Source organism: Pongo pygmaeus, chromosome 17 (assembly GCF_028885625.2).
Source record: "Pongo pygmaeus isolate AG05252 chromosome 17, NHGRI_mPonPyg2-v2.0_pri, whole genome shotgun sequence".
NCBI lineage: Eukaryota > Metazoa > Chordata > Mammalia > Primates > Hominidae > Pongo > Pongo pygmaeus.
This window is the reverse complement of record NC_072390.2, coordinates 21162015-21172776: the sequence shown is the minus strand read 5'-3', so window position 1 is coordinate 21172776 and position 10762 is coordinate 21162015. Positions and strand designations below refer to the sequence as shown.

The 10762-nt window shown below is 48.2% G+C and overlaps 1 protein-coding gene across 1 annotated transcript; it reads left to right on the top strand.

The window, feature by feature from the left end:
* Positions 1 to 1779: 1779 nt before the first annotated feature.
* On the top strand, positions 1780 to 4953 carry MC5R (melanocortin 5 receptor). Its single transcript, XM_054461241.2, has 2 exons — positions 1780 to 1905; positions 3356 to 4953. The coding sequence occupies exon 2, from the start codon at positions 3395 to 3397 to the stop codon at positions 4370 to 4372; it is 978 nt and encodes a 325-aa protein (XP_054317216.2). The 5' UTR covers positions 1780 to 1905; positions 3356 to 3394; the 3' UTR covers positions 4373 to 4953.
* The last annotated feature ends 5809 nt before the right edge of the window (positions 4954 to 10762 follow it).

Here is a 10762-nt window from a genome sequence, read left to right as displayed (position 1 = left end):
GAATTCCACCCTGTGGCTCCCAGCATGGCTTGGGACTCCAGTGGAGTGAGGCCAGCCAGACTGTGGTCCCCACACTTGAACTACTGGAAGGTTGTGATCGTCTGCGAAGCCCAAGGAAAGCTCTGGTAGTGATATGGCCCCGTGCATCCTGCCCTGGCTTGCAGGGCAGTGGCACTTCTGCCTATTGTGAGTATAATGATTCTTTTGGGGGTTGAAGGTCAGTTTTAGGTGTCAGAGAAAGGAGTGGGGTCCAGAAACTATTGCAAAAGGCCAGGATATTTGGCGAGAGGACATCCTTTGTTCTCTTTTTTGCTGGAGTAAGGAAAGCCTGTGTGGTTGATAAAGCCTGGCATGGCACGTGCAGTCCTGGAGGAGGGGTGAGAGCTTTGGGCAAAGAAGGGTGTGGTAGGGCCACAGATGAGGGCTCCCAGGCACTGGGCCTCCTTCCCAAAGAACAATCACCAGGACATCCCAGAGACCACCACCCAGGAGAAACAGGGTGACAGAGCCCTCTTTGAGCTCGGGAGCATTTTAATCAGTGCTCAAGAGGAAGAGAAAAGAAACAAAAAGTGCAACCAGCCAGAAAAACAACCAAGCAGCCACTCACCCAACCACTCATCCACCCACCCACTGACCCAACCAACCAACCAACCAAGCAACCACCCACCCAACCACCCATCCACCCACCCACTGACCCAACCAACCAACCAACCAACCACCCACCCAACCACCCATCCACTCACCCACTGACCCAACCAACCAACCAACCAAGCAACCACCCACCCAACCACCCATCCACCCACCCACTGACCCAACCAACCAACCAAGCAACCACCCACCCAACCACCCATCCACCCACCCATCCACCCACCCACCGACCCAACCAACCAACAAAACAAACAACCACCCACCCACCCACCGACCCAACCAACCAACCAACCAAGCAACCACCCAACCACCCATCCACCCACCCACTGACCCAACCAACCAACCAACCAAGCAAGCAACCACCCACCCAACCACACATCCACCCACCCACTGACCCAACGAACCAACCAAGCAACCACCCACCTACCCAACCAACCCCCACTTACCCAATCAACCAACCAAGCAACCATCCACTCACCCAACCAACCACCCACCCAACCAACCAATCAATGAACCAAGCAACCACCCAGCTACCCAACCAACTAACCCCCATCCACCCACCCAAGCAAGCGAGCAAGCAACCAAGTAACCAACCAACCAATCAACCAACCAAGCAACCACCCACCTACGCAATCAACTAACCCCCACAACCCAACCAGCCAAGCAACCAAGTAACCATCCACTCACCTAACCAACCAACTAACCAATCAACCAATCAAGCAACCACCCACCTACCCAACTAGCTAACCCCTAACCACCCAACCAACCAAGCAAGCAACCACCCGCTCACCCAACCAACCAACCACCAAACAAGCAACCACCCACCCACCCACTCAACCAACCAACTACCCAACCAAGCAACCACTCACCCAACCAACCAACCAACCAACCAACCAACCAACCAACCAACCAACCAACCAACCATCCAGCCAACCAACCCAGCCAACCAACCCAGCCAACCAACAAACCATTCAAGAGTGTGTTGCGGGAGGATTTTCGCTCGGGGCTGACGCGGTTCTCTGGCCGCTGTGCCGCGCTGGGCCACTAGGTGGCAGCGGAGGCCGCCCGGAGCGACAGCCGGCGGTGCGGAGGCGGGCCCGGCGCGGGCAGGCAGGAGGTTTAAAGCCCCGCAGAGCCGCAGCCGCCTAGCTGGGGGAGAAGCCCGGCCGGGGCCGGCCCTGAGCGCCGCGCGGCCGTCAGATCCCACGGACGCCGGGGGCCCGGGCTGAGCGCCGCGGCCCGCGAGGAGGAGCGCCGGTAAATAGCCACAACTTTCTATCTCCTTGAGATCCTGAGAATCAATGCAAAATCGCGCTTCCGCTGCCTGTGGAAGTGAGCGGGGCGGCAGCTAGCTTGCCCCGTGAGTTTTTAACACAGCTCGATATGATGTTTAGTATAATCGCATAATTTACCGATATATCTGAGCTGGAACTCAGCTGTAACAAATGATTGCAGTTCAATAAATGCTTATGATTACCAATTTTTTCCTTTTTTATTTTTATAGATTTAGGGGTACAGGTGCTGTTTTGTTACATGGATATATTGCATAGTGGTGGAGCCTGGGCTTTTAGTGTAGCCATCACCCCTATAGTGTACATTGTACCTATTAAGTAATTTGTTGTCCTTCACCCTCTCCCTCCCTCCCAAAATGATTACCAATATTAATGATGACAGCGATGACAGAAATTCTCTCCAGATGTGATTTGAGTTTAGAGGGCAAAGGGATTTTTGAAAATGAATCGTAAGATAGAAATTTTGCAACAAAGGAGTGTGGTACATTTAAATTGCTGTTTTTTAAATACTGTGCTCACGCGGACCTAATAAACTATCAAGCAGACCTCATGGAATTCCACATACTGCAGAAGCGAGGGAAGAATAGGTATTGAGGGAAAAGCGCACTGTTTTCCTCAGTTTTATCATGTATGTGCAGCCTACACTTACAAACTTAAGACAGTAGCTTTTAACATGTGACTTTGCTCAGGGTAACAGACCATTCTGGTTATAGCCTTACTTACAGCTGTGGAGGCTGAATCCCAGTGGGTCTGAGAAGTGTCAGGACAAGTGTTGGGGATGCACCTGTCTGTCTGCCTTAAGGGATACGGGTCTGCGCAGTCTTAAATTGGAGCTCCCTTGAGGAGAATGTCGTGCAGTAGCCTTAGGAATGTGAACATTGGGAGACTGGCTGGGATTTTGTAGGTTATGAGTTGGGGACACTTATGATAGTGAACTTGAGCCCAGGAGAGCAGCCATAAAAACTGAAACTGTCTTGGGCGCATGGATGTGAGTGTCTCTCTAGTAAGATGCATGTGAAAGGCTGGGAGCTGAAAGCAAGGAGAGCAGAAGAGGCTGGTGAGGATTCTCATCTGCGTGTCCAGGGGCACTCTTCCAGGTCTCAGGAACGCAGGTCAGAAGGTGCAAGCCAGTGGCCGGGCACGTGGCTTACCCCTGTAGTACCAGCACTTTGGGGGGCTGAGAGAGAAGGATCGCTTTTGGCCAGGAGTTTGAGACCAGACTGGGCAACATACGGAGACCCTGTCTCTTAAAAAAAAAAAAAAAAAAAAAAGGATTGAGCGAGCCGAGCCCAGTCCTCTGATGCACTGTGTCATTCATCCCCTTTCTCAGGCTGTGTTGGTTCTAGGCAAGCTGCTGTCTTTCTTTGGTAGGCTGCTAACCTCTCTGGATTGTGAATTTAAAACATGTTTTACAGTAAATTTGCTGCCAAGACAAGAGGTGTATTTCTCCGGCAATGAATTCCTCATTTCACCTGCATTTCTTGGAGCTCAACCTGAATGCCACAGAGGGCAACCTTTCAGGACCCAATGTCAAAAACAAGTCTTCACCATGTGAAGGCATGGGCATCGCTGTGGAGGTGTTTCTCACTCTGGGTGTCATCAGCCTCTTGGAGAACATCTTGGTCATAGGGGCCACAGTGAAGAACAAAAACCTGCACTCCCCCATGTACTTCTTTGTGTGCAGCCTGGCAGCGGCCGACATGCTGGTGAGCATGTCCAGTGCCTGGGAGACCGTCACCATCTACCTACTCAACAACAAGCACCTAGTGATAGCAGACGCCTTTGTGGGCCACATTGACAATGTGTTTGACTCCATGATCTGCATTTCCGTGGTGGCATCCATGTGCAGCTTGCTGGCCATTGCAGTGGATAGGTACGTCACCATCTTCTACGCCCTGCGCTACCACCACATCATGACGGCGAGGCGCTCAGGGGCCATCATCGCCGGCATCTGGGCTTTCTGCACGAGCTGCGGCATCCTCTTCATCCTGTACTCTGAATCCACCTACGTCATCCTGTGCCTCATCTCCATGTTCTTTACTATGCTGTTCCTCCTGGTGTCTCTGTACCTACAGATGTTCCTCCTGGCGCGGACTCACGTCAAGCGGATCGCGGCTCTGCCCAGGGCCAGCTCTGCGCGGCAGAGGACCAGCATGCAGGGCGTGGTCACCGTCACCATGCTGCTAGGCGTGTTTACCGTGTGCTGGGCCCCTTTCTTCCTCCATCTCCTTTTAATGCTTTCTTGCCCTCAGAACCTCTACTGCTCTTGCGTCATGTCTCACTTCAATGTGTACCTCATACTCATCATGTGTAATTCCGTGATGGACCCCCTCATATATGCCTTCCGCAGACGAGAGATGCGGAAGACCTTTAAGGAGATTATTTGTTGCCGTGATTTCAGAATCGCCGGCAGCTTTCCCAGAAGGGATTAAGCACAAAGTACCCCTCTCTGTGGCTCTGTTCTCCTTTGTTTGCTCACCTATGACAAAGCGACAGCCAAGGGGTAGGCGGGAATGCTAGCATCCCCTTTTTCTCTTTACCAGGTCAGACATGGGCCTAAGAGGCTCTCTCTGTTCAGTTCCTGGTGATTATGTCCAACATGCAAGGGTTGCTTATCCACTCTGGGAACAGTCATGACAATTTCTTACTGTCCTTTTGTGTCCTATGGTTTCTATTGCTCCCACCCATTTCTGGGGGCCCCATCCACCCTCCACCTAGCAGGCATGTGCTTGGGGAATGCACAGCACCCTGAGTGCAAGCCAGGCATGATGAAACACGGATTGTGACGGGAAGAAAAGCTGTGATATCGCCGCCAGGTGGGATTGCTTCTTCTCCCCAGAAGCAGGTCCACACTCTGCTGGCTGCACTCTGAGTTATGCATGCTTTTCAGGGAAGAAAAGAGTGACCAGATTCTTTCCATCAGAAGCAATCTGTTCATTTGTTCTGAAATGTCTTCTTTGCTCCCCTTGCCTGAACTTTTGATTCATGGCTTGTGTTCATAATTGTCCGAATAATTGTACTTCTGTCAATCATGGTGTTGCGCTTACCCAGACATAAAACCTTATGCTACAAACCTTGCCTCATGTGCTGTGGAAGACTCTGTGACTCTTTCTTACCGTCTTATTTGGGCTCAATCTGGGGTTCCCAAATGGGTGTTTGGGGGCATTCCAGGGGCTCAAGGAGTTCAAGGTGGCCAGTGCTGCATGTAGCACACGTCCACAGCCAGGCTTGCTTTGAATGGCTCACACCGGATCTGTGTTGGAGTCTGAACTCTGGCCTGTGTACTTGGAAGCATGTCAATCTCATTTCAGCAACCAACAAAGGTCAGGGCCCAACCTATAGCCCAGGGAGCCCCCCCATCTTCTTCCAACCTAGACTGGAGCAGAGAAACCCGAGTTCAGGTCCTAACTCTGCCTTTCACTGCTGTGTGGCCTGAATCATCTCATTTCAGGTTCCACATCTGTGCTGACTGTACTCGGTGGCCATGAGAACTGCAAAATTGTGAGAGCTTCTTGTAAATTTGTAAAGCACTATAGGGTTTGCTTTTTATTTTAAAGAAATTCTGGGATTAGAGGTGTGAGCCGGAGGTTGCAGTGAGCCAAGATTGCACCATTGCACTCCAGCCTGGGCAACCGTTCAAGACTCTGTCTCAAAAAAAAAAAAAAAAAAAAAAAAAAAAAAAAAAAAAAGAAAAGAAAGAAAAAGAAAAAGAAATGACTAGATGGGGTAAATACTAAGGAAGGACATAGGGGCCAATGGTCAGAGCAGTGGCCTGGACACCAGGAGGTCTGTGTGGTCCTTCTCTGAAGCAAAGGGCTAGAGTCCTTGCAGCTCTCACAGTCCACTCTTGTAATAACTTTTGGTATGATTCCTATTTTCTGCTTTGTTTTGGACATTCACATCTAGACTGCACTCAATGAAAAAAATGTAAATAAAGCAGAGGACCATTGGGTCACACAACAGTGAGCCGCTAGTGCAGAAGAGGGACCCTTCCTGTTGAGACCTGCCAGGACAGAGGGTCTTCCTGGATGTAGCCATATCAATAACTTATGCGCTTGACCCCTGCCCCTGGGAATGCAGAGTCCAGGAAAGAAACGGTGCTGGCATGAACAGGAGTATGCATAAGACATCCAAATCATTTGAAAACTGGCAAATTAGCAGGCTGTTGGCAACTGAGTTTTGAAGGGGCAGCTATCTTTTCAAATGTTTCCTGTTCCTTGTTGCTGAAAATTCATGTGTGTATCCATGAATGGGCAGTAAGTCATCCCGTGTAACCACCATGGGGAACCACAGTGCATTGTTCCCATGGGACATGTCTCAGGAGCCTGGCTTCTGTGAAAGCTGGCCTCTCTTCTGCCGCATGCATCTCGGTGGCACAGCAGCTTCAGGCATGGAGCAGGTGCACCACGAATGCTTGTTATTGTTGCAAAACAAATGTGCATCGACTCTTCTGCCTGCTAGACCTGAGTACTAAGTGAGTTCCAATCCTATGGGCAGAAACTTCAACCCTGTGGTTGACACTGGCCCCATCTGGGAACCCAATTCCCTTTAGGCTAATTTTCTGCTCTCGTGCTTCATGAGTTGCTACAAGATCTGACCTTTCATAAAAAGGTCTTTATGGAAATGCTCAAATGCCTTTTAATCTTTACAAATAGTGCAGAAATAACCCTAGTATTTAGATGTGTCTTCATTTAGAAGGAATACGTCATTGAAGTGACTTGGTAAATATCTGTACATAAAAGAGCCAACCCCTAGCACCCAACACAAAGTATCTCCCCCAAAAAGAATACATATAACTGTCAAATATTGTATGATATGGTATGTTAAATATCTGCTTCTGTAGGAAATTTGTTTGATGTAAAAATATGTGTTCAAGGAAATGGCTAATAAAATGGAAGGAGCAGATCACCTGTTTGAACTGGTCATTCTGATGTGTAATATCCAGAATGGTTTTGGTCTTTCTGCCAATTTGTTAGCAGCTACTGCAAAATGAGAAGGTACATTCATTGGTGACTTGTGGTGAAGTCTCCTTGGCAATATTTATTGCCTGTAGGATGGCCATGTCTCAGATCAAAATGATATAACACCTACAAATAAAATAAAATTGAACATTTGACCTTATATACTGTGCAAAAGTCTGTGTCTTAGTGAGCAAGCATTTTGGGGATATCACCTAGCATGTGCTTACAGTGGGGCTAGAAGCAGTGGCCATTAGGGAATCTCTGCCATCAGTGAGTTTATAGGACATTAGTTATTTCAAGACATGACAGATTTCCAGATCCTACACATCAATAAAATTAGATGACTCTGAGCCTGTCTTGTGTTTTTCTGCTTCCAGATTGTGTTGAAGCTGCACAATCTTCAGGGCACACCTGAATGTGTGCCCATATGAGTCTTATACCCATATGAGTATACCCATATGAGTCTTAACGTTCATCCCAGATGGTTTTCTTCTAGGAGGCCCTTTTGACCCCCATAATTATACCTCACAATGGCACACATTCTGCTGGGTACTCTGGAGAATAGATTGTTTTTATGTCCTTTGCCAGAACACAAGCATCTTTGTGAGAAGAGATTTGTGTCAGGGCAGTGCTGTCCAACAGAACCTTCCACGATGATGGAAATGTTTTGTCTCTGCTTTGTCCACTATAGTAGCCACTAGCTACATGTGACAGTTGAGCTTTTAAAATGTGGCCAGTGTGACTGAGGACCTGAATTTTTTTTTTCTTTTTGAGACAGAGTCTCGCTCTGTTGCCCAGGCTGGAGTACAGTGGTGCTATCTCGGCTCACTGCAAGCTCCGCCTCCCGGGTTCACATCATTGTCCCTCCTCAGCCTCCTGAGTAGCCGGGACTACAGGTGCCCGCCACCATGCCCGGCTAATTTTTTTTTTTCTATTTTTAATAGAGACAGGGTTTCACTGTGTTAGCCAAGATGGTCTCGATCTCCTGACCTCGTGATCTGTCCGCCATGGCCTCCCAAAGTGCTGGGATTACAGGCACGAGCCACCGCGCCCAGCCCTTGAATTTTAATTTAATTTAATTTTAGTTAATTTATATTTAAATAACTGCATGTGGCTAACGACGACCATATTGGACAGCACAGAGTTAGAAGCTGGTTTATTACACGTAACAGAAAACCTGCAGAAATCCAGTGACCTGGCCAAGATGAAAATTGATTTCCCTTTTACAGAGAAAAAGTTGGGAGGTAAGGATTTCAAGGCTAGAATGGAGCTCAAAGGCACAATAAAGAATCCAGACTTCTATCTTTTTTTAAAAAAAGAGATGGGGTCTTGCTGTGTTGCCCAGTCTAGTCTCGAACTCAAGTGGTCCTCTTGCCTCAGCCTCCTGAGTAGCTGGGACTATGTGTACCACCATGCCTGGCTTCTATCATTGTTAAGGTCAACTCATGGCCCAAAAGGGCTGCCAGAGCTCCAGCCATAATAGCTGAATTACAGGTTAGAACAGGAGAGGCAGTCAGGAACTGCAGCTTTTCATCACAGGCGTTCTTCTTCATCCTGAGAAATCATCTCCTCTTATTTCTCTGATTGATGTTTTTTTATTTTTCCATTTCTCTTTTTCTCTTTTCATGACTCGTATTAGTCAAACGTGGTTCCATTGGCATCCATCTTCCATGTCCCTGAATCTTTCTCGTACTACCTTCTTCCTCTCGTCTTTTTGTTACGCATTCTGAAAGACTTCTTCAACTTTGTCTTTTCCCCCACCTCTTCTATTGAATTTTAATTTGGTAACTATATTTTTAATTTCTGTGACTTTCTATTTATCCTTTCCTTGCCTTCTTTTTATAGCAAGCTGTTCCTGCATTCATAGACCCATATCTTGTCTATTTTTTTCTGAAGACTGTCATTAGATTTTTTAAAACTCTGTCATCTGACTTGAATCATTTGTTTCCTCCGAAGTCAATTGTCCTGTTTATTGTGCTCCTTCTCATGGGTAAAGCTCATTTCCCTCAGCTGCTGGGTGAACCTGGATTATCCACGAAGGAGTGGGTTTGATTGATTTAGTACTTGCATGGGTCTGTACAGCTCTGCTGGATGAAAACAGCTGGTTGTGCAGCTCTCTGGCGGTGTGTGGAGCCCATCTGGTGGCAGAGGTTACATGAAGGGTGTCTAGCTGCACCCTGTCTGCTAATAGAATAGCCTGTTCTATTAGCCCGTCTGAGCTAAAATGAGAGAGAATTTACTATGGGGATCCGCTCTTCATGCTGGGAATGCAGCTCCCCCTAGGCATCCTCCTGGGTGCTTTGGGGGTATGATTTTGCGTTCACTCTGAGGGCACCCTGGGGAGATCAGTGTGGAATGGTCATGCCACAGTTCTGCATGTGCTTCTTCTGTGGGTCCCCTCAGTTGTTTCACATCTTTCCATCCTGGCTCTCAACTGCTGACCCTGACGGCTCCCTCCCTGGTTCTCTCTTGTGTGCCTTGGGCTGGGGCTTCCTTTAGTCTGTTTTTCTGTCAATCCACCCCACCCGCCCTCCAGCTTCTAAAATTCTTCATAAGTTTAGTCCTCTGTTGTCTCCTCTTCTGTTCTCAGAACTTTTATACATTAATTTTCCTTTATATATACTTTTTACTGTCATTTCTGTGGATTTTTAGAAAGGAGTGGAGGTAGAGGTATAATCTGCAATGAGGAGTGAGGAATCCTTTCAGTACATTTTTAGAAGATGGTTGGGGCTAGCAAGATCCATCTTGTAGGCAAAGCAGAAAGGCAGGAGACCACCCAGGACCCAGGCCTAGCTCTAAGCTGGCTCTATTTAGAAGCACAGCCATGCCTGGGACGGGAGCCTTTGCTATTGTCAACAAGGGGAAGGAGTCTTGCCTCACCCTGGCTCCTTGATCAGTCTTTCTTCTTGTCGTGGACCATAACTAGAGAGAGCAAAGCAATCGGTGACTTCAAACAGAGATCATAACCCAGAGATCTCCGAACAGAGATCTCTGTTCAGAACAGAGAGCACAGGCAGGCAGCGCCACATCTCAGAGTCCCTGTCAGGAGACGTCCACTCATCCGTTCTGCGCAGAGTGGTCCCTTTAAAGTTAATGGTCAAACTCTTTTTTGCCAGCAGGTGGTGGTAAACGTACCTCAAAATTTTTGTTGTCTTCCGCTAACTCCCTGACCAGCCAGTTAATGAGTTAAAACAACCCCAGGTGAGAATTCTTTCCAAGGCCTCAGTGCTTAAAAACTGCTTAAGTCCGGGCATGGTGGCCCACTCCTGTAAACTTGGCACACTGGGAGGCAGAGGGGGGCAGATCGCTTGAGGCCAGGAGTTCGAGACCAGCTTGGACAACACAGAGGGACCCTCACCTGTACAAAAAATAAAATAATTACTGGGCATGGAGGCGTGTGCCTGTGATCTCAGGTACTTGGGAGGCTGAAGTGGGAGAATCACCTGAGCCTGAGAAGTCAAGGCTGCTCCAGCTTTGGTGATGGAACAAGACCCTGTCCTGGGGGGAAAAAAACAAAGCTATTCAAAAATTTTTTGAGTGCAAATTGCAATGTTTTGAAAGCATTATCTCATTTAATCCTCTAACCATATTAAAAATAGATAAATATGGCCAGGTGCAGTGGCTCATGCCTGTAATCCCAGCACTTTGGGAGGCTGAGGCGGGTGGATCACCTGTGGTCAGGAGTTTGAGACCAGTCTGGCCAACATTGTGAAACACTGTCTCTACTAAAAATACAAAATATTAGCCAGGCATGGTGGTGGGCGCCTATAATCCCAGCTACCTGGGAGGCTGAGGCAGGAGAAATGCTTGAATACGGGAGATGGAGGTTGCAGTGAGCCGAGATCATGCCATTGCACTCCA